Source organism: Photinus pyralis, unplaced genomic scaffold (genome assembly GCF_008802855.1).
Source record: "Photinus pyralis isolate 1611_PpyrPB1 unplaced genomic scaffold, Ppyr1.3 Ppyr1.4_LG8, whole genome shotgun sequence".
Taxonomy (NCBI): Eukaryota; Metazoa; Arthropoda; class Insecta; order Coleoptera; family Lampyridae; genus Photinus; species Photinus pyralis.
This window is the reverse complement of record NW_022170819.1, coordinates 23886061-23911083: the sequence shown is the minus strand read 5'-3', so window position 1 is coordinate 23911083 and position 25023 is coordinate 23886061. Positions and strand designations below refer to the sequence as shown.

Genomic DNA, 25023 nt, shown 5'->3' with positions numbered 1-25023 from the left:
TTCAAATACTATGCGAAGTATTCGAATACTAAATATTTGTGAGAGTATTTGATTTACAAATACAAATACTGCTTCCATAGAAGTATTTAATTACAAACTATTTGAATACTTTTAAGGATTTGAATACTAAAAATTATTTACAAAATCGAATACTGCCCAGTTCTGTAGTACGCAAAGTTTATTAATGAAAGTAACAACAAAAGAACATGGTAATAATGTACAAGTTACTTAGTTCCATACTTACTTATTTTTCGCAGTACCTATGTATCTTAAAGCTAAAAGCCGCCTTCTAAGCAGAGACGAAATTAAAACGCTAAATACTATCTTTAAAACATGGTAACAGTTAATAAATAAATCTTTTGATATAAAAACAGTTATTTAGGTACATATAATTAGTTTTTGTACTGAAACATTTTGTACTATGAACTGGGTAATGTGACCGCGGCAATAACATTGGACTCCATAGTCTTGTTCGCTTCCCGAAGTAAAGGTCTTAGTCTCCCTGAAACACGCAAATTGTCCATAAACGCCGATTTGATCAAAATAAAATACTCACAGAATTCTGAACAGGATCCTTCCGATCTTGAATGGGACCGTCGTAATCGTCCAAATCGATAAAGTCGGATTGTCTCATTTTTTCCATGTACCACTGGTCGAGGTCGATGATTGCATTTTGGTCATTGTTTGGTCTCGTCCTTTTCGCCGGTGGAGAGTTACTTCTTTTAATAACAGTAGAATAGGCGGGTGTGGTAGTTTCTGTTGGCTCGCTTGAGGGCAACGCGCCAGGATTGGTGTTTTGTGCTGCAGTTTCAGCCCTCAGGCACTCTGGTGTACTAGGACGTGAGACGTTCGTGATTTGCTCTTGACTGTGGTAGTCATCGTTCATCTGACAATGTCGATCAGAATGTGCGCCATCATCCCATGCATTTGTAGGAGGTGCAGGGGGTGCAATGTCAGTCTGGTCATTAACACCAATTCTGGGCCATTGGAAGTAGTAATAATGAGGTACGTGCCACTGCTCTTGTCGGGCGCTCTCCACAAGTCGCTGGTAATTCTGAAATAACTCGTGGTACTGCAACACCTGCAGCTTTAATAACTGTTTTTGCACCGCTGTAAATGCATCACTTGGTTCCGGTTTAGGCTCTAAAAGAAAAAGCGGCAACTGAAATTACTAATGCTCTGACTGAGGAGATTAAACCCGGTTCGACCAATAGGAGCCTGGAAAACACCGTTTTCGAGAAATCGACGAAAAGGAGGATTCTAATGTACTTGAATTTGATGGATCTAAAGTACTTTTAAAAGTATTCGAATACTTTCAAAAGTATTCTATTCTAATACTATCAAAGGTATTCGAATACTATAAAAAGTATTCGAATATTTAGAAAAGTATTCAAATACTTGTCACTCAAATACATTAAAAATTTAAAATAGTATACTAGATGAAAGGCTTAATACTACTTAAAGATCAAGTTATACTTTGTATGGGGTTAGCTTTTTTTTATATTTCTATTGATATATACAAATTTAAGGGGAGTAAAACCGTATTATTATTATTATATTATAATATAGGAGGTACCTACCAGGACCTTTCTTATACCAGTTATATCCTTAAGAATACGTGTACCAGTTTTCAAAGCGTCGTGCACATGATACGTACCTACGCCTTTCTGAAATTAATCCTAGTGATTTTGGAACAGATCCATTTTTGACCATCCGGTTGTCCGTGTGCTGATAGTTTGTTTAGAAACGTGCGATCGCTTTGAAAATTGGTACACATGGTTTTAAGGATATAAGAAAGGTCCCTATTGTTTTTAAGTTACGAACTTTTGATTGAGAAGTCTAATCGAAAAAGTACGAATTGTTTTGTATTCTACGCACCAAAATTAATAAGAAAAAGTGTATTCCCGAGAAATTATGGTGTAGTCGATTTTTGGTAAAAAAGGAAGGTTATACACTGCCTTTTTTTGAGGCTCGAAAAAAAATTGTCTCAGATCGACCCGGAAAAAAAATTTTCTTATAGAATGTGGCCTGTAGAATCCATAATTTCAAACAGTTCCAAGATTGGGCTACTAGTTCCAAAGTTACAGCCCTTTGAATTTTTTTTCGAAATTGGTTTCTAGTCTATAACTTTTGATTGAGAAGTCTGATCGAAAAAGTACGAATTGTTTTGGATTTTACGCACCAAAATTAATAAGAAAAAGTGTTTTCCCGAGAAATTTTGGTGTAGTCGATTTTTGGTAAAAAAGGAAGGTTATACACTGCCTTTTTTTGAGGTTATACGCTGCCTTTTTTTGAGGCCCAAAAAAAAATTTCTTATAGAATATGGCCCACATTCCCTGAACATTCGCTACATTACTTCAACATCTGCTACATTTCCTCATCATTTACTACATTTGCTAATCATTTCCTCGGGACTGTACACCACATTTGCCCAGCGGTCAACCCCTCGAGTGCTATGTTAAGCGTTCTGTCCTCTTATCAAAGTACGGGGTGGTGAGGGGGAGGGGGGAGCAGTGGAACTAGTTTTATCCTTCATGGTACCTACTCTAATGAAAGGTCTGAACGAAAGGAATTAATTTCTACCAACCATAGCCCTCCTCCTCGACCTCTTATGGTGATCGGGTATATTCCCTTATACTTCAAGAACGGATTGTCGGAAGAGGGTACTCACAAAGGGCGATTGAGACGTCTGCAAGAAATATATCCATTGGTGATGTCTAAACAAAAGCTATTTCGTTTAAAAAAATGCGCTTTATCTGCACAGGAGTTGTGCACAATTTATACTTGTTTTATTGTTACCCACTTTTTTTATTTTTGAATTTTGAAAAACTGATCTTTTACCTCTGCTGTTTGCTAGTAGAGTCCTCCCATTAGTCTCATTTCTTATAACGCGGTTTCTTTATTTTGAGAGACACTTACCGCATTCGATAGTGGACATCGCATTTTGCATTCGATGAAGTGCCTGTTCTGTCGCAATAGCAGTCCGCACTAGCGCCGCCGCTTCTGAATACTCAGGTAAATCGGTGTAATCAATATTGGCGAGCGTAGAATTTTGGAATGTGGAACTACCGACTTCAGTTCGTATGGCTGCCTCCAATGGATAGAGTGGCGGTGGCGAATGAGGAAATTTGGGAAGAATAAAATCGTCCCTAACGTTCCGCCGCCTTACAGCGGTATCGTATTCTCCTTCCACCTCCGCGCAAAACTGCCGAACGAATCCTTCCAGATTGGTTTCCATCTCTTTAATTTTCAACACAACAGAGAACAGAAATTTCACTAGCGCCGGAACTGTTACCCGCATTCCTTTTTGGCGACCGTACTCGTAGCAGAATTTTAAAAATTGTTTATATATAAAGTTGGATATAGTGTGCTGGCGCAGAAAACCCAGAGTGAGCCGGGCTAGTTCTTCAACTTCCTTTTCTCGCGCTTGGTGATAGTGTTTCAGGACTAAATTAATCTTCTCCTTCGCCGGCTGGATTTTGGTGTAGCTTTTTGTTTGCCTAACTAGTATTTCGCAGTTTTTCACATTGTAAAAGATGAGCTCCCAGAGTTCCTTGCAAAATTCGGTGGCGATCGCTTCAACGTTTGAAGATTGGGAGGTGGCTCGAGTTGTATATCTGCCCCCACGACCTCGAGCTTGCCGACGACCTCTGCCTCGTGCCCGGCCACGAGCGGGCCTACTGCGAATTTCGGTTTCGGTGTCACGTCCACATTCCATTTGAACACTATCTGTGAGTTCCTGACATTGATCGTTGTGAAATATAATGGGGATGTCGGTTTCATTCCAATGCATCTCCATGAGGTTATTAATCTCATTTACTGTTTCAGTCTCATCAGAACCGCAAGCCTGTCTCGCAGTTACTGTATCGGAATAAACGGTCACTTCAGCAACACTTGGAATTTCCAACTCAAGTTTGATCTCACCATATTCGGCCACCGCTCTTTCCGATTCATCAACGTTAAGCTCGAGGGCCGTCTCAAACACGGCGTCACACGTCGAAATCTGGCCGCGATTTATTATCAACATAATATAATCATCGATTTCTCTCACCCTCCAAGGCATCGAGTTAATCAAGCGTTTGCCGTTTGTCGATTTATCGCCATAATCGTCGTCAGTGTCCGAACCGAACAGTTGATCAAATTTGGACCTTTCCCGTTGAGGTTTCTTCGACGAATTCGCGTAAACCCTCGGTACGCATTCTTTCAGGGGAATCATGGCATCTTGCCAGACCTTTCGAAGTTTCGGCAAATCTACGGGCAGCTCGATAAGATGATTTTCTTTATCTTTAGTGGACGCGCTCGACGGTGCTTTGGCCGCAACCTCAGTAGGTTCTCTGAGCGTTTGAGTTGTTTTTCGTGGATTTTCAGGTGGGTTGCTCAAGATCTTCTCAGTTGGCTGAATGTACCCTGTTCTTGGTATAGACGCACGCTGATCTTCAGCCTCATTAGCCATTCTTTGTTTAGCGAGGCGCTTAGCATTTCCATAGACTTTCCGTGTAACTGTTTTATGGTAGTCGGAGACTCGAAATTCACTAGCGGTAGACTTGGTGGACTGTTTTGGTGTAAGCGTTCGCCCACTATTAGCCTCTTTTGAGCTGCTCGTCTCAATTGAGAATTGACTTTCAGAGTTAGCCTCATCATTAAGGGTTCCTGCATCTGTGGAGTGACCATCGCCAATGTCTCCATTCATACCTATTACTATTTCCGATTCTACATGAAGTGGGTCATTGAAATAGTTTATTTCAAAACTCTCGTCAGGATTTGGTAATGACTTATCTTGGTTGTGCGAATGACTATCACTGCCACTTGGAGTCGCGCCCACTAATATCAAATTCACGGGGAGCGACTTCCTTCTAGTATTATGATACATTTTAGTTGGCATTGGAGAATCCTTTCTGTTGTGAGCTCTACCATTTATTACCTCACTTAGCACTGGTGCCTCGGTTCTGCATTCCATACCTGTTGCAAAATACCCAATGATTTTATTGTGGAGTGAACAATCTACCGTTTTGCTACAATCACCTGTGAAAGTCGTATTCGAAGGCGAGCTGCTATGGCCAGTACGTACAGTGTTTGGTGTATTTTGGATTACATGGTCGTGTTCCTCCGAGCTGGGGAGGTATGTATTTGAAAATGCGCCCTCTTCTAGAAGAAGTACAGGCACTGTTTGGTGCAGGTAAGGATCGTAATACCACACCGACTGGGACTGTTGGTAAGCAAAGTAAGACGAATCAAGTTGGTTGGGTTGAGGACTGAAACAAATTACGTTAATATAATAATTGTTTGCGTCATATTTTGTTGCTATCTTGAATCTGTTCAAAACCTACCGTACCCTTTCCACTTGTACCTTCCTCATTCCAAATCTTTCGCCGCCAGTTTTGATAATTCTTGCGTTTTGATATGAACAAAAAACGCAAGATACGTTACAGACTCTTCATCCCCAAATTATCTAGCTAATTTTAGGTTTTCTTATCTAATTACTTAGCTAGATTTACAAACGCCCAGCTGCTATTGTCTACCACAAAGACCACTTTCTAACTTCCACAACTTTACTAAGTTGTTTCATCGAGTTGAAGTTAAGTCATGCCATTCGACATTGTCTTCCTAAATTTATGGCGTCCTAGTGTTACATCATAGGTAAACATTTCATACTGCTATGTGCCATATCGAATTGAATGGGGACGCTCTCGGAACCTAAATTTTTGTTCTTAGACCCCACGTGACTATGTCATAATTACTGCTACTTCATTTGTACAGTAATTTCGTTGTCGATCCATCGTTAGAAAGAGACGGCAAACTTAGGTTCAGTCTATCACAACTACCGCATATCTAAGAAACGCAGGGCAAACCAAAATAGATACGAATAAATGTATTCAGACCTTTACTCTGCCTAGGTCCGAACCAACCTTCGGCTCTCTTCGGCTTATGAAAAAAGTGAGAGGGGCGAGGGGAAATCGGGGAAAATGTAATTGTCCTTTCCCGAAAACTATCATGAGAGATACATTCTCCCTCCCTCTCCAGTACACGAAGAATCTTTTCTTTTTTTTCAAAGATTATCGCGAGAGCGCTAATAGTTTGACGCCAGTTCCGAACGAGCCAAAAATGTGAGTTCAGCACAAGTAGAAATCTGACTTACCAATCTGACCTTCATTTTGCAAAAATATCATATTTGCATTCGTCTATTTTAATGCCGAACGAGCCAAGGGCATGCAAAAGTGATAGTTTGGAAGTGGAACCAATGAAGAGCGAGGACAAAGGCGAGCTCAGCACAAACCTATAGGCATAGTAGCAATCTGACATACGAATAAATGTATTGTTGTGGGAGTAGAAATTTGACTTGCACAATCAGACGATTACTCTGCCTGGGTTTGTACTGAACCTTCGGCTCGCCTCCTCGGCCCTGGCTTTAAAACACTTTTACGTAGACGTGTAATATGAGCCGAAGGTATGCAGTTCGTCACAAACCTAGGCAGCGTAGATATCAGACCTTTAATCTGCCTAGGTTTGTGTCTAACTCGCCTTCGGCTGGCTCGGCACTCGCTTTGAAAGTATCACTTTTACATAGAAGTGTAAATAACAGGCCCAATTTAATGCCGAATGACCCAAGGGAATGCAAAAGTGATAGTTTTGAAATAAGTGCCGAGGCAGTCGACGATGTGATAGGGTACATCAGATTTTTACTCTGCCTAGGTTTGTGGCGAACTCGCCTTCGGCTCGCTCGGCACTGGTTTTAATCACTTTTGCATTCACCTATTTTAATGCCGAACGAGTCAAGGGCATGCAACAGTGATACTCTTGAGCCGAAAGCGAGTTCGGCACAAACCTAGGCAGAGTAGAAATCTGCCTTACATCATCAGACACTTAAAAGTATGACTTGCATGGAGTGCAATATCATACCTATTTTAATCCCGAATGAACTGAACGTATGCAATAGTTATAGTTTTAAAACGAGTGCCGAGCGAGCCAAAGGCGAGTTCAGGACAAGCCTAGGCTGAGGAGAAATGTGACTAGGTTTGAGAAAAACATCACTTTTGCATAGAAGTGTAATAACGTGCCTATTTTAAACCCGAACGAGCCAAGGGCTGGATTTTAGCGAACTTGTGAGTTACCTTGCGAGGATTTAATGGAAATTTTGGGGAAGCTGAAGAAAAACCCGACGGAGGCTTAAGACGAACTTTGGGGGAATCTGAGAGCAACGGTGGAAATTTGAGAAATACACTTGATATGAACTTCAGGAAGATTTGAAGGGAATTTGTGAAGAATCTAGTGGGAGCTTGATTTGAATTTATACACAAGAGAACCTAGGCACAGTCAGAGACTTACCTTGTCAGACCATTATTCTGCCTAGGTTTGTGCCGAACTCGCCTTCGGCTCGCTCGGCACTGGTTTTAAAAGTGCCACTTTTACATAGAAGAGTAATAACAGGCACATTCGCCTACTTTAATCCCGAACGAGCCAAGGGCATCATCAGTGATAGTTTAGAAACCAAGCCTAGGCAGAGTAGAAAGCTGATTTGCCCCATCAGACTTTTACTCTGCTTAACTCGTGTGTGACGTACTCTCCTTCGGATGGCTCGACACTGGTTTTAAGTATCACCTTTGCATAGAAGTGTAATTCGCCAATTTTAATGCCAATCAAGCCGTCACAGTCTTGAAACCAGTGCCGAGCGAGCCGAAGGAGGGTAGAAATATGATTTACCCCATCAGACCTTTACTCTGCTTAGGTCTGAGCCGAACTCGCCTTCGGTTTTAAAATACTTATACATAGAAGTGAGCCAAACGTATGCAATAGTGATAGTTTTGAGACCAGAGCCGTGCGAGTCAAAGACGAGTTCGGCACAAACCTAGGCAGAATAGAAATCTGACTTACCCCAGACCTTTACTCTCCCTAGGTTTAAAAGGTATCACTTTTTCATGGAAGTGTAATAACATGCCTATTTTAATCCTTACTTTTTCTCAAGGAGTATCCCGAAAGTGCTAGGGGTAAGATACCTTGCTGAAAGTACTTCCTGTTGGCGGTATTCCATATCCCCCAGAGCTACGTTCTCCCCAAACACCGATCTTAGAGCCATGATCCGACCCTGTGAAGTCAGGAAAGAAAAATTCGACTTTCCTTTCCCAAAATTATCATCTTGAAGGCTGAATGCGTTTGTGGAAGCACTTATTAAAAGCCGAGGATCAGGGAGTGTGAAAGACAACTCCCCCTTCCAGTCGTCCTTTGCGGAGGGTACTGAGGCACAATTAATTTTAGGGAGATTTGATGGAACCTTTAAAGGAATTTTAGGGAAATTTTCGAGGGAGGGACACTTAAAAGGAAAATTGACAGGGAACCGAAGTTTGATACGAAACTTGAGGAGGATTTGAATGGAACTAGAATAAAGTAGGAGACAAAAGAGGTAAGTGGTAAAGGAAAATTTAAAAATAAATAAAAAGGGCAGTTTTCAGTGTAGGAGATTAGTCGAAGTTAAGTTGTGCAGTTGTGAGCATCCAGGCAAGTTATACGGCATTTCAGAATTTTTGTGAAATATTACATTGTCTATAATTTGTGCAAAAAAGTCATTTTTACTGAGTTTAGGAACAATGCAAGAACATCACAAAAGGGAACTGGAGACACACAGAATTCACACAAATCCGAATTTTTGTGGGAAATTTGGTCCTCTACAATTCCATACATTTTTTTCGCATTTTTTACGGTTTGTTCTGCGTTTTGGGAAAAAAATGCGCTCGATCGTGATTTTTATAAAAAAACACCATAAGACCGCACTAGTGGAAGTGTGATAGATCGGGTTTTTAAACCTTGTCGGCGTGGCCTAATATAATGGCCAGTGACGTTTATTTTTGAAAAACAGATACCTACAACATTATACTTACCTTTGACTGAATATCCACCTCTGAAAAGGTATTTCTACATTAACTACGTTGTAGAAGAAATACGCTTTCTTATCCAACACTATCAAATTCTGAACGTAAATACTCTGCACACTGTTTAAGCACTTACAAGGGAAATAAATGGGACTTAAATACCTTTTAGCGAATTTTTTAAAATAGAAAACTTATAGCTACTATACCAACTTATTAGATTTAAGTTATTTTGATGTGGATATTTATTTTAGCACTTGGATTTTATTTATGTTCATTTCTCTTAGAAAGACTCTAAAGTCTGGGATGTCATTGTTTCAAAATGGCGACAATTTCGCGATCCAAACGCCGCAGTTCTTAATATATGGGGGGGGGGCCTCTAAATAGCATTATGCGGGTCACTCTGTAATTGGGCGCATGCCTGTTGAGGGCCCAAAACAAGAGAGGGATAAAATAAAAATAAAAAAAAATAAAAATAAAAAAAAATATATGCGAGTAGCATTGTAAAGTCTCTCATTTATAGCAGGTATATTGCAATTGTACTCAGAGTATTGAAGTTAGACTCTTTATAGGTAGATTCGAGGGTAGATTGTAATTTTAATAAAACTTACCTAAATTGAAATCGCTATAGAATTTTGAAATTTGTGCACCAAGCAAATGTAGTTTCAACACATTGCTTGGGGTACAGACGACACTTGAAATCATAAAAAATAATGCGAGAGTGTTAGTAAGATGCATTTTTTTCACTTAGATCCAAACTAAAAATTTGCCAAAAATTCTAGATATCGGTTTGTAATTGCGGATGTTTTTGTTTCCATATTAACATAGGTATCTTAATTATATCAGTTTGCAGACGTGTATCTACCCCATATGTTTAAGTATCTACGAAAATATTGTAAATGTGCCGCATTTTGAAGTTTCGCCATTTTAAATAGCCACCATTTTGAAACTACGAAAAGTTCAGAGCGCTTCCCATATGCCAAAAACACTTGAATTTAGCTACTACCCAATCCATTCTGACCATTGCCAGTAATGGAGTAATAATTTTATGATGATATATTAACAAAATGACGCAATAGGCTTTCTGAAATTACGAAACCTGTGGCGCCCTCGGGCTTTACCTTGGGTACGCCACTGGTAGTCAGCCATAATGAATTTTTCGAGGAATTTTTGTAACATGCAATCGCAAAAAAATACGCAAACATACCTATCTAGATGTTCGTCCAAGCCGTTCTGCAGGTCTTTTTCGTCAGCCATGTGTACCTACCCCTTCACAATAGGCTCTAAAAAAAATGCTACGTTATAGATATAGATTCACCTGTTGGAAGAATTCCATATTTTACGAACTCTAGCACAACGCACAACAGAAATAACCAAAAAATCACTTAAGTAGCAAACTGACGAACAATGCATAAGCCAACTACGGCAGATTATCCCACTCTATGGTTTAGATACCTACATATTTTGGCGCGAAGCAACGACATTTTTCCATTCATCTTGTACACTATATACAGCAACCAGAACTATCCTTTACACAAATTCATAAAACCAGAAACTTCGTACCTCGGATAAAACGCAGTTTGATCTAAAGATAAAATTACTTCACTACTAGCGGCAATCGTGATCAACTAATACGCCACCAGTGTCAGAATAGTAAACTACTCTTGCTACTAGCGCATGCGTATATACCTATGACTCAATTTTTTAACGAAAAAGAACGAAGGCACGAACGTGAATCACCGTCACAAGCTTGGAGTGAAGTACTGAGTGGAGGAAAAAAATGTTATTTACATCCAGAAAACAAAAAAAAGGAACCTGAATTAAACACCCGTATTATGTGTAAAAAAGTCAATTTTAAAGCCATGGATGGTGCATCCAAAAACGTAATTAAATCATACATTATTAGCCAAAGTAATAACTACAAAGTTAATGTTTCGGGTGCGAAGTTCATTTGTGCAACGACTATCGTCTCACATTTCGAAATGCGCACATATTTGTGCAGAACAAAGTTTTGATCAAGATCAACCGTGAGATTTCATTGCATGCATTTAATTTAAAATTTATATCAAAATCGGATTATCTTGGTTGAAATTCAGTACAAATTCGTTTCTAATGTTGCTTTTTCCAATAAAAATTCGACTGAAACGCACCTCGCATTCATTTAAAACTAATACGGTTCAAATTCGTTTCTTGCATATGTTCAAATTCAGTCTAGAATTCAGTACCTACCTAACTCTTCGGTAGAAATGCACTCAAATGCAACTAAAACTATTAACGTCAAGTTAGTTCAAAATTGAGCACAAAGACTATTCAAATTCGTTGACAGATATTTCTCATTTTTAAATTCAGTAAAAAATCGGCTGAAGTGCAACTTATAAAATGGATCTGAAATACTAATTCAAGGCAAATTAATTTTAAATTCAGCACAAAATGCGGTTACAATTCGTTTCCATCATTGTTTATGTCCAAAATTCCCATGAAATGCCCCTCAATGCATGGAAAATTAGAATTTTGGCCAAATTGTCTAATGTCCATTGTCTAATGTCCATTGTCTAATGTCCAATGTCTATTGTCCAATGTCTAATTTCCAATGTCTATTGTCCAATGTCTATTGTCCAATGTCTATTGTTCAATGTCTATTGTCCAATGTCTATTGTCCAATGTCTATTGTCCAATGTCTATTGTCCAATGTCTATTGTCCAATGTCTATTGTCCAATGTCTATTGTCCAATGTCGAATGTCGAGTGTCGAATTTCGAATGTCGAATGTCCAATGACGAATGTCTAATGGATACTGTCTAATGGATAATGGCTAATGTCTAATGATAACTTTATAGTATAACTTTTAAGTCGATTCCCCAAAGCTTCATGGCAAATCGGATGCACGGTTTAAGAGGACATAACAGACGTACAGACAATCGTATCGTATCGAAACACTTAATTGTTGCAAGTAAAATTACCGTCACTTCTGTTGTAGATGAATGTTTTAAATAGCTCTCAGAAAGGTGAACGAACGAATGGATAGATTTTTCGCTGGCACTTACTGGGAGCTTGCATGATTAGCAAACATAATGTCAGGTTTTTTACAATTATTATTACAACGAAAATATAAAACCAGTGTTAAATGACAAGGTTACACCTAATAGACCGAAATAAACATTTGTATGAAAAAGAGACTATATAATAGAAGCAGTTCTGGTCTTTAATATTTCAGGTATGTTATTTTTATTTATTATATCTTGGCGAATGAAGGTGACCTTATTTATAAATAACAAATATGATTTTTCTTTTGCTCGTTTAATTAATCACTCGGATGATTCCCAGATGCTGAAATGCTGTATCGAAAATTAATAATATAATCAAAGGATAATGGATCAAAGCAAATAATGAAAACGATATACCATAAAATGCGTATCAGCTTTTTGGAAAACTCCACCACATTTTCGTATTTTGTATTTTTCTCTGAAACGGGAGCGAACTTTTGAAAGGTTTTGAAAGCAACAACTTTTATGAAGTAAACCTCTCGCCAGAAAAGATTGCCGGTCACAGAACACCTGATCCCGGTCTACAATCTATGTGTTTCTTAAGATGCGAGCGGCTTCCGGGATAGTATAGTGTCAATGTTGAACAAAAAGACTTTTCGTTCAACATTAAGCACGATCCTATTCCGGAAGTCGCTCGCATCTTAAGAAAAACAGATTGTAGACCGGGATCAGGTGTTCTGTGACCGGCAATCTTTCCTGGCGAGAATTATATGTATTTTTTTCAAATAGTAAATAATAAAAATGGGGACATGCGGTACCCATTTTCTGATCAACATAATATTATGAACTGTTTTGATATGTAGGAGACACACCACTAAAAAATATTCAATGGAGAGCAATTACGTTAGGAGTAAAGGGTATTTTTTTTATTTCCCATTGCACGTAGAATACTAAAGTGAATACGTCAATTACACGTGGTTTGTGTTCTGATAAGTGATATGGGATTTAGATAAAAGGCGCGTTCGAAGCGAATGTTGTTTAAACTAAACGTAGCAATTTCACTTTTGTAGTGGGTGCACACAAGACAACCACATCGCAGTTTCGCGACTAACGCGTTATAATGCACTAAAGAAAGTGGAGTGTGTCAAAACCATTCTAAAGCACTTATCTAGGATTACATACCTATTTAGTTTAAGGTCATAAGAATTATGTTTTGTTCGTAAGTATCAATTCATTCATTTTTACAGATACGATGTTAACCGCAATTTTTTGAATTTTAATTTCGTTAATTAGTGGCACTTCCATATGCTCTTATAATTTTAAACCAGGCCTCAGTAGGATTTATCCCAGCCCTTAGGCTTGAATTTAAGAAGCAGTTCAAAGGCTTATTTTGTGCCATGATATAGTTTTGCAGATGTCCAAAAACGTGTTTGTAAATGTCCAAAAACGTGTTTGTAAACAGTAAGATTATCTTCAGACTGTAATCTTTCACAAATACCCATTTCAATCGATCTAATACAGGTCGACTTTCTATTTAGGGGCAAGGCTATGGTCTTTGGTAATTTGTCTCGAAGTAGCTTAGGTAGTTTGATCTTACTTTTGCTATCCAATTTTCCCAAAACTACAAAAAAAGATGCATAAAGACGCCCATGCATTATTGAAAGATGATCAAGTTAAATCAAGATTAAATGCCACATTGGGTTCACATAAAAGTGTATTCAATTCCCTAAGCGGACCTAATTTTATTTTAATTCCTATCGCTTCGGTTCAATAAAAAAAATGGGGTTAATCTTCCTCTAAGAGTATGGCTACCCCGAATATTTCCTTGTACATTTTCTGAAAGCTAAACTGGTTTGGTAGTGTAAAATTTGGTTGCGGAACCTTGTACGCTAATGGTATGCATTTAACTAAAAAGAAATGCTTATTATTCCTAATTGTATATATTTTATGCCTTCGATGTTGTGTAACATAATTAGTGCTGTTTTCCTCATGGCCAAGATAAATTTCTGGCCCAAGAATGAATGAGCACTTCTACAGCGTATTTTTTACTTCAAACGTTCTGGGTAGGATGCAGATGGGAGTAGATAAACGGCAAAAAGAAACTGTTTCTATACGTCACTTTCCAAAATGGAGGCAGTTGCAGTAGCAGTTGCGGATTTTTGCTATAAGTGTATATTGAACTGTCATACTTTTATGAGTTGTCTGGAGAGACATTTTGATTTGTAATAAACTTGTGACAAATATAGGTAGCAAACCAACTTCTGGGTCACTGAAAATTTTATCATTTCTTCCTCGGATAATGATAAACATAAAACTGATAACATAATTGAAAAATTCGAAACCGTTCGCGAGTTATTATGAACTCAGGCGAACGGACAGAAAGTCCCAAGTTATGAACTCGCTTAGGAGCTCGTTAAGTGGATTATACTGATTATCATTATTTAAAAATGTAAGTTTTTAAAAATTATACCAGATAGGTAATAATATCTTCCCTTTTCAACTCAAGTAGACATGATAATTTGTTCCGAGACATCTCAAGGTTTAATAACTAATCATTTATAGACGCATTTGGACTTGGGCCTACACAGATTATTGTTATTCTGGTATTAATTATGTAGACCTTTTTCCAAGGTTGTTTGTTTGGTTAATAAACCTCTTCACAGAGTCCACGTTACGTAGGCTGGGTTAAGTGGGCACCCCTAAATCGGCACCCCAATTTGTTGCATCGTTAATATTGTGCTGGTTTGTGCGCCAATCCCCAAATTTTGTGCGCTTCCCATTTACGGGAAAATCAAAAATTTAAAGCTGGAACATCATTATCGTCCTATCCGCATGACTCTAATACCATGGTTTTGTGCTCGTTTTATGCGCTTTTCCTTTCGGAGTGGCAACCTTTCAATAAGAACGAGTGGAAACATATGTCATAGTTTTGCGCCTATTTTGTGCTGATTTGCGCGCCAATGTTAGAGTTTTGTCCGCTTTCCGTTTCTAACGAAAGGCGCACAAAACCTCAGTATTGGCGCACAAATCAGCACAAAACAAGCACATAACTATGGTATTTGTGCCATATCCATACGAGCATGACTGTGTGTAGTATTAAGGTGGATCCATAATTGAACATTTTGATTTTTTCTGAAATGGAAGGCGCACAAAACTCGGGAATTGGCGCATAAGTCAGCATAAAATCGGCACAAAAACTATGACAGGTTAAAATCGCTCCGGTTGTAAGGGGTGCTACGTTATGTTGGCTCTCCCTTTAGAGATTTTGAATTACTCCGAAAGAAAAGGCGCACAAAACCTGAGTATTGGCGCACAAATCAGTACAAAACGAGCACAAAACTATGGTATTAGTGTCATGTTGATACGAGAATGATGGTGTTCCAGCATTAAGTTGTAGGTACCTATTTTCTCGTAAACGAGAAGCGCACAAAATTTGGGGATTGGTGCACAAATGAGCACAATATTTTAGTGATGGTACAAATTTGGATGCGGATTTAGGGTGCTAACTTAATCCATCTCGTTACGTGCACACTAGCACAAGAGGCAATTTCGTAAAACGAGAAAAGAAAGCAATTATTACTAAAATGTGCTTATTTTTTGCTACTTTTTACTAAGTCAATCAATTGTTACAATTTGTAAAGGATCACTAGTTTTAATGAAGTTCATTTTGGTTGCTAAAATTCTTTTATTTTTCTACACAACGGGAATTTACAAGTTTACAATAAAAATTCTCTCCATCAGTAGCCAAACTTTCGTAATTCCGTTATGCCCGCACATTAAATGAAAATACCGCGCAATTTCCTCATAAAATTTCCTATATCTATCACTTATACCTCTTCTCCTGGCTCCCCCTATTACTTATTAAATCATCTATTTTACGCCCTTCAGCCTTTTTCCCTTATCGTTTCCAACGAGGATAACCTTGTATTTTCTTCCATTCGATTCAATAACATTTCATACTCCTCTCCTATTTCTTTTTTTTGATAAACTTCTGCAATTAAAACCTTAAAATGGATAACAGTAATTATTATTTATTACTTTCCAATTTATAACAGGCGCATCGAAGTTGGAACTGAACTGAAACGCAATTCGTTTGTTTATATAGCAAACGCTTTCTGTTTCTCGAGAGATCTCGAGCGTTTCCGAAGGCATCCGACTATTCTGGAACATTCTCAAACAAACACGTCATATTTCCCCGAAAGATCACATCACATTCGCCTTTGTTCTTCATCGCCGATGACTAATCTTTCATGGCACCTCGACGTCTACCGAGATTTCTTCAATGTGCGCTACACTTGTTGCGTGTCGTAACACGGAAGGCGGCGGTAACGGAGTCCCAGGCAACTCTGGTTCTGGAAAGGCAACTTAATGGTGGTACTTACAGGACGACGCCCTCGTGCGTCTTCCATTCTTGAAAAAAAAACAATCCTCCGTCTTACAAATGGTGCTGGAATATAATTCTTTTCAAGCTCTTTGGAATTTCGGAGATAGCCCGCACCATCCTTGGGGATGACACAACCGAACCAGATCTCGAGGTTGATAACCACCAGCTTGTGCCTTCCCGTTGTAGTGCACTTTCATTCTGCGTATTATCGCGAATTTTGAGACAGATGGCGCCCAGTCTCTGTCTCTATTTACCAGTACCTACCCCTGCAATTACTCCTGTTTGTCGGACAAAAACTTCCCTAATCTGAATTTAAATTAAAAAATTCCCTGAATTTCCCCCCGTTGTTGGGGCGCCAGAAACTATTGCTGTGTGCAGTGGTATGACCTCATTACACCACTCCATTAACACTTACCTCGCTATAACTCAAATTACACAAATTAAAATTTGTAATAAACCCCATCTTCTTATAAACCTCGTTTGTAATAAAAAAAATTGAATCCCAGGGTTCATCTGGATTCCGAAACGCTGGAAAATCTCAACACGGACTTATCAAAATCTTGAAGTTCCGGAAATCCGTATTTCAAATGAAACAACAGTATTAAATCTTGATTGGGAATAGCCAGCGGTTAACCCGAAAAAAGAGAAATTTTCATTGAACAAACAAAAACAAACTTTAATGTCTTATTGAACATTTCACCTCGTTATAAATGGTCGAATACACCAAAAATACTTACTACTTTGTTGTAATCATCCAAATTTTTGTTCAATTCCGCCTGTACAGCTGCAATAAACGACGAAAACAAACACTTTTCACAGAATTATGTAAAAAAACCACAATCCTGTACACAATTTTCTTTTTTTTAATAAGCAACGATGGTTCCAACGATTGGCATTATTGAACTGGCAGCTCGGATACAAACCTTAATTTTAAGACATCATTTTAAAATGGAAAAAACACCAAGTTTTCTATAACTTGAAACTAATTGCCTAAACACTAAATTTGGACAGAAATCGGAAAACTATTCCTGTATCACTTCTATTTAATTTAACTGAGTAACTTAAGACTTCGAAACACCGGCTGACTACCTGAAAAAATGCGTATTTGAAATTTAAGCGTAACGGACTGTAACAAAATTCCACCAAATTTCTTGATCAAGCTTTGAATAATGTTAAATACAGGATGTCCTGCTAGCAATTTCCAAAACTTAGAAGTTACGCTACTTCCGCGCTTTCATTACCAACCCAGGAAGGCATACCCTTATTCTCGGCATTATTTCAACCTACATAGCAATACTGTAATACAACAACTTTGAATACCTACATATCTGTATCATTAGGGCTCCATAATACCTAACCATTTACTGAGTCCAGTTTATCCTTTTAGACCAAAAAAATGCGTACTGGTGGTTCTAGGGATCGTTTTTATTGGAATTTCCGTAGCCGTTGGTATATATTTTGCTGTAAAAGGTAAGCAACTGGAAGGAGGCGTTGTGAGTAATGGACACGAATGTGCCGAAATTGGAAGGTATCTAACGTTCTTAAATTTGCATTTGTCTAAATCTTGGGTTTAGCACTATTCTTAAAAATGGCGGATCGGCCGTTGACTCCGCTATCGCGACTCTATTTTGCGAGGGAGTCGCGTTGCCTCAGAGCACTGGGCTCGGTGGTGGGTTTTTGATGACGATCTACATTAAAGAAAGGCGTAGGTTGGAGAGTTTGAATGCTAGAGAAGTTGCACCTTTAGCCGCCCATGAAGATATGTTTGGAAGCAACGCCGGATTGGCTTACAAAGGTAGTACCTAGATATTTTTAGCGATAAGTTAATCGTTTAATTTTTTCAGGGGGGCTATCCATTGCAGTTCCAGGAGAGTTACGTGGCTATTGGGCGGCGCATCAACGGTACGGCGCTTTGCCATGGAAGGATCTAGTTCAGCCCACTATCGAATTATGCAAAACAGGACTCTTAGTTACACCATATCTTCAAACTGTTTTTGAGAGGAATGAGTGGCAAATTCGGAAGGACCCTGGTTTGAGGTAAGTTGGCAGAAATTAACTGTCAGTATAATAACTTTAAGATTAAACGAAGTTACCTCAAGTAAAGTTCAATCAAATCGTGTTTCGTTTTCGAGTTATACGAGGAACAGACAGGCAGATGGACAAAACCATCATATAATTTTCGAAATAAAAAATTTCCCTAAAAAGGTATTTTCAGTACAGGTTGTAAGGTTTCGTACCCTGAATTGTTTATCCTATCTGGAATGTTTATTTCTATTTTTTTGTCCGTAGTGACAATATTATCTACTACTATATTAGTGATAGCGTATGTACTCGATACCGATTAAACTTTCTCTGGAAAAATATCGTTGATATGAGCAAGGGTCTTATTAGTGGATGTAGTGACCTATTGACACAACAAAAAGTGAAAATTAGGGCTAAAACAAATAGGTGCTTTAATTATAGAGAATTAATCAAACGCAACTACGGCTGTAAAGGTCAAAAATGAACTCCCAGTATCCCTTTCGCTCTATCAAATTTTATTTTTTGAAATGTACCGGATGGCCAAATAAGAATGGCCGTCAGTCATATCTCAGAAACTAGTAGACATAGAGCTTTCGGGTAAAAAATTATGTAATAAAAGTGGCTAAGAGAAATTGCTGGAACTTATTTTGGAGCTAAGCGGGCGTTAACTGAAATTTATCTATATACTATGATTTTTCTTGAAAAAATTCAATGAGAAATTACTTTTTTTACGCGATAAAATAAAGAATGAAATACTCAATTATATTTCAGTAAAAATGCTAGGTCTGCATCTTTTTTAGAACCAGAGATATTGGCCAAAATAGATTAAAATATATGAATTTTTTGGTTTTAATTTTTTATAATATTGGACGATTTTAATGCTTAATATATATTATGTTTCGAAGAAGAACATAAAACTATTTAAATTACTACAAAAATTTTAATATCTGTTAAACTAGAACTATTTTTAGCACATTTGAACCCGAAATGAACGCATTTAAGTTTAGACAAGTGATCCTTGGAAAAGAAAACACTTGAATTAAAGATTAATGACGACCACTTTATTTCACAAGATAAGAAAGAAAAGTAAAACAAAACAAAATTAGTATTATGTCAGGATTAAAACTCGGCTATCTTTGATAGCACTTTATTAGATATAATACGGAAAAAATTAAAATTTTATATTTGATCCTGACTGTTGCGCCCCCTAGTGGTCATTTTACACACTCGAAAGTAATTTCCTACAAATTCTCTTGTCCCATGTTCGCTTGGCTCATCGAAAACTCAAATAGCCAGAAAGGGTATCTGATGGAATGCATGCACAAGATCGAGTTTTGAGGAAGGGGTACATCTATTCAGAATTTGTGTAATATTAGGTAGTGGGTAACGATCTGGAATCATGTCTGGGGACAGCAACTTGGTATCGTAGGTGTTGATGGAACGTTCCATTGGCAGCGAAAAGTTAACACTTGCTCGGCGCTTGGCGAATTGGTGCCGGGAAAGACGGACATGTCGACTCCAGTACCTGCTAAAAACCGGGTGCTAGATTTAGCGCCTTTGACGAGGGGGTCGCAAATGTCCACTGGCGTGAATGGCAACGAGGAAAGAGCTAAAATCACTCTTCGTCGAGGCAGTGCACGGTACGGTCGCATGCCAATGACATCTGTCATTCTTATTAAAATTGGGACGCGGAGCACGAATTAAAATCAGGTCAGAAATGTTTCCATGGAAACGACGGGAAAACCTAAGCGTCTAAATGAAATTCAAAATTTGTAGAAATTTTATGATGATTTATATGGCATCTACTATAAAATAGAGTTTTACACAACGGTAAAGGTAATCTAATCATCTCGTGAAACTATTGCGGATTGAGGGTTGATCTTGAGACTTCGGATTGGTGCTCAGCTCGCGTATTCTTTTGTCTTCTTTGTTTTATAGGTACTTTAAAGGACGATGCTCGTTTTAAATCTGAGCGACCGAAGGGAACGAGATATTAATATGCACTACAAAACACCGTGTTATCTTCAAGATATCACCAAAGCCGCCTTGTTAATATTTAAGAATTCTACTACACTTTGCAGTTATCCACTTTTCGGGGAGAAATTTTAAGGGCGCGTGAAACATTTTTAGGTCCTTGATTGAGTATGATAAAAGGGTTCATTAACAACACTAAACACGTGCTCATAAAAATTCAACCCCTAGTCGTTTGCAAATTACGAATTTTTATATTAAGAATTCTACCACACTTTGCAGTTATCCATTTTTCGGGGTGAAATTGTAAGGGCGCGTGAAACATTTTTAGGTCTTTGATTGAGTATGATAAAAGGGTTCATTGACAACCCTAAACACGTGCTCATAACAATTCAACCCCTAGTCGTTTGCAAATTACGAATTTTTACATTAAGGATTCTACCACACTTCGCAGTTATCTACTTTTCGGGGAGAAAGTTTAAGGGCGCGTGAAATATTTTTATGTCCTTGATTGAGTATGATAAAAGGGTTAATTAGCAACCCTAAAGACGTGTTCATAAAAGTTCAACCCCTAGTCGTTTGCAAATTACGAATTTTTATATTAAGGATTCTACCACACTTCGCAGTTATCCACTTTTCGGGGAGAAATTTTAAGGGCGCGTGAAACATTTTTAGGTCCTTGATTGAGTATGATAAAAGGGTTCATTGACAACCCTAAACACGTGCTCATAAAAATTCAACCGCTAGTCGTTTGAAAATTACGAATTTTTATATTAAGAATTCTAACACACTTCGCAGTTATCCACATTTCGGGGAGAAATTTTAAGGGCGCGTGAAACATTTTTAGGTCCTTGATTGAGTATGATAAAAGGGCTCATTAGCAACCCTAAAGACGTGTTCATAAAAATTCAACCCCTAGTCGTTTGCAAATTACGAATTTTTATATTAAGGATTCTACCACACTTCGCAGTTATCCACTTTTCGGGGTGAAATTGTAAGGGCACGTGAAACATTTTTAGGTTCTTGATTGAGTATGGTAAAAGGTTTCATTAGGAACCCTAAAGACGTGCTCATAAAAATTCAACCCTTAGTCGTTTGCAAATTACGAATGTTTACATTAAGGATTCTACCACACTTAACAGTTATCCACTTTTCGGGGTGAAAGTTTAAAGGCGCGTGAAACATTTTTAGGTCATTGATTGAGTATGATAAAAGGGCTCATTAGCAACCCTAAAGACGTGTTCATAAAAATTCAACCCCTAGTCGTTTGCAAATTACGAATTTTTATATTAAGGAGTCTACCACACTTCGCAGTTATCCACTTTTCGGGGTGAAATTGTAAGGGCACGTGAAACATTTTTAGGTTCTTGATTGAGTATGGTAAAAGGTTTCATTAGGAACCCTAAAGACGTGCTCATAAAAATTCAACCCTTAGTCGTTTGCAAATTACGAATGTTTACATTAAGGATTCTACCACACTTAACAGTTATCCACTTTTCGGGGTGAAAGCTTAAAGGCGCGTGAAACATTTTTAGGTCATTGATTGAGTATGATAAAAGGGTTCATTAGCAACCCTAAAGACGTGCTCATAAAAATTCAACCCCTAGTCGTTTGCAAATTACGATTTTTATATTAAGAATTCTACCACACTTTGCATGTATCCACTTTACAGGGTGAAATTTTAAGGGCGCGTGAAACATCTTCAGGTTCTTGATTGAGTATGATAAAAGGGTTCATTGACAACTTTAAAAATTATTTACGCCTAAACGCGATAAGATAATGGGTTTATTCTTCGTTCCAAGCTCAATAATTATTCTTTTTACATTGCGTTGTAAAAGAGAGGATATTTACACCGCTTCGCTTTTACAGTATACAATCTTCGGATTATGACTATTAAGATAACTAGATGTTTTATAGGTACTTTAAAGGACGATGCCCATTTTAAATCTGAGCGACCGAAAGGAACGAGATATTAATATGCACTATAAAACACCGTGTTATTTTCAAGATATCACCAAAGCTTATTTTATCCGAATTCGTCTTGTTAATATTTTATCATGAGAGAAAGATGTTCCGCAAAGCTGGCGTACCTACGTAGTAACCATGGTAATAGAATCAACAAAATTAGGTAGAAGAAATTATGCAGCGTACTTTAAGTAGGTAGTTTATAAAGGACGTCACCATTGACGATATACAAGAAACAATGTATTTTTTAGATAGGTAACTTAACAAATGAGAGAGAGAGAATTTCTTGATCCTTTTGAAAAATTTAATCCCCTCTTTTGTTTACATGGTTAATTACGCCCTACTAAACGGCGGATAACACTCAAGACCCTTCGAAGCAGATCAAATCTTCTCCCATACAATACTAAATTTTCAGAGTTACAGTTTATTTATACTGTTAATACTTAACCAAAGAAAACTGGTTATTGGTAAAATCCCCCCTTCTTACTTGTTCACCTGTATTGCAGAAAATAATGTAAATTTCAGTGTCTAACTGAATCTGCCTCAGAGCAGTTGAGTTGTAATAAACCTTACATTACAGCAAAGTATTTTTATTAATTCAGTTTAATAGGCACTCGATAAAGTAACTAAATCTTGAGCAATCGTTGATTAGTTAAATTATCATATACAATTGAGTTATCTACGCTTGGTCAGAAATGTAACCATATCGCTCTACTAAAAAGGATGCAATTTGAGCTAAACCCCAAACCTCTAGACTCGCACTGGGGATTAGGACCAATAAAAATACATACGAGTTTGCTGTACTACAGTCGACAGACTACTTCTCAGTATAATCCATTTAATTATGACATACAAATCAATCTGAAATTCTTAAAGCTGTTTGTTCGCCAAAATAGCAAGTAGTGTACTTAATAATATACCTTTCCTATTTATATTTTAAGGAGCGTGTTTATTAATCCAACGACAAACTCAACGTACAAGTTGGGAGATCATGTAAAACGTCCGAAACTGGCCGAAACTCTGGAGATAATTGCGCGAGATGGAGCTGACGCATTGTACAATGGTCAGTTAACAAAATTACTTGTTCAAGACATACGGGAGGCAAACGGTATCATCACGGAGGAAGATTTCAGGAAATATCAGTAAGCCCTCGACACACAATGTTTTTACTAACGTCATTTGTTAGACCCACCTGGCAAACCACCTTAAAATCCCAGTTACCGGACGAGTACACGTTGCATACTTCCCCGTTACCCGGCTCGGGGATAATTTTAACATTTATTTTAAATTTGCTGCAAGATTATTTGGACGTTACGGATATAAAAAAGGAAGATAATTGGCAAAGGATTGTGGAAAGCTTCAAATATGCGTACGCGAAAAGAACCGATATGGGAGATCCAAATTTCATAGATATGAAAAATGTAAGGGTTGTGTTCAGTTGATAATTATAAGAGCTATTATACCCTTAGTTGACGGAAACCCTCACATCGTTTGACTACGCCAAACAACTAAGAAGAAATTTTACATTGGATAGAACGTTTAACGACCCCCATCACTATGGGGCGAATTATTCCATAGAAGAAGACCATGGAACTGCACACGTTTCAATATTAGCCCCAAATGGAGACGCCGTTTCCGTTACAGGAACTATAAATCAAGTGTATGAACCGATCGTAATTTGACCATTGCTCTATATTCTGTTGTAGATTCGGGGCGGGATTCATGTCACCGCGCACCGGAATAATTTTAAATGACGAGATGGACGATTTTTCAGCACCCGGTATAACCAACCACTTTGGTGTTCCACCCTCACCGGCCAATTTTATTCGGCCCTTTAAGCAACCGTTATCCTCAATGTGTCCTAGCATAGTCGTGGATAAGAATGGCGATGTCGTTTTGGTAATTGGTGCGGCCGGTGGTACGAAAATCACCACGACCACCTCGTTAGTGATTATGCGAGAATTGTGGTTTGGAGAGGACTTATCCGTTGCGGTCAACGCCAGTAGACTACATCATCAATTAGTACCGATGGCTGTTAGTTATGAACCAGACTTTGATAAGGTTTCTATTTCGTACTGTTCAAGTTTGTATTACAAAGAGTTTTAGTTTATCAAACTGAAGTTGGAGACGATCGGCCATAAGTCGATAATCACGCCCACTGAAGATGGATTTGCTGCAGTGACGGCAGTTTCAAGAAGAAATGGTATTATAACAGGCAGTATTGATCCCAGAAGAGGCGGAAGTGTGTCTCTACTTTGATATAGGTTTTAGTTAGGCTAATGTTAATAGAAAGATATTTTAGGACAGCTTTAGGTACAATACCTAGCGAATGTTTGTAATAAATAAATTACTTAGTTTTAAAAATATTTTTCCATTGATTAATTCCAACGTAACCATTTCGCCATGTTTTCAAAGTACTGCATATACCGAGAAATTTTGGTGTAGTCGATTTTTGGTAAAAAAGGAAGGTTTATACACTGCCTTTTTTTGGGGCCCGAAAAAAACATTCTCTCAGATCAACCCGGAAAAAAAATTTTCTTATAGAATGTGGCCTGTAGAATCCATAATTTCAAACAGTTCCAAGATTGGGCTACTACATCAAAAGTTACAGCCCTTTGAATTTTTTTCGAAATTCGTTTCTAGTCTATAGCTTTTGATTGAGAAGTCTAATCGAAAAAGTACGAATTGTTTTGGATTCTACGCAACAAAATTAATAAGAAAAAGTGCAGTGGTCGGATATGCCAGGTACTTTACACCACCTTCTCGCCCTTACGATTGCCGACCAGCCTCTACCAACTCTAGGTACCATTAACACCCTCCGGTGCCTATAACATCGGTAT

At 38.0% G+C, this 25023-nt stretch overlaps 2 protein-coding genes across 2 annotated transcripts; one reads left to right on the top strand and one right to left on the bottom strand.

The window, feature by feature from the left end:
* Positions 1-287: 287 nt before the first annotated feature.
* LOC116179058 lies at positions 288-10564 on the bottom strand. Its single transcript, XM_031498766.1, has 6 exons — positions 10318-10564; positions 10066-10141; positions 5023-5252; positions 2920-4959; positions 557-1143; positions 288-502 (listed from the first exon to the last, which is right to left on the bottom strand). The coding sequence occupies exons 2-6, from the start codon at positions 10113-10115 to the stop codon at positions 494-496; spliced, it is 2916 nt and encodes a 971-aa protein (XP_031354626.1). The 5' UTR covers positions 10116-10141; positions 10318-10564; the 3' UTR covers positions 288-493.
* Positions 10565-12852: 2288 nt separating this feature from the next.
* Positions 12853-24549, top strand: LOC116178165 (scoloptoxin SSD14-like). Its single transcript, XM_031497580.1, has 9 exons — positions 12853-13060; positions 17613-17753; positions 17800-18020; positions 18070-18262; positions 23125-23325; positions 23370-23604; positions 23653-23843; positions 23890-24244; positions 24290-24549. Exons 1-9 carry the CDS (start codon positions 13050-13052, stop codon positions 24440-24442), a joined length of 1701 nt encoding a protein of 566 aa, XP_031353440.1. The 5' UTR covers positions 12853-13049; the 3' UTR covers positions 24443-24549.
* Positions 24550-25023: the final 474 nt, after the last annotated feature.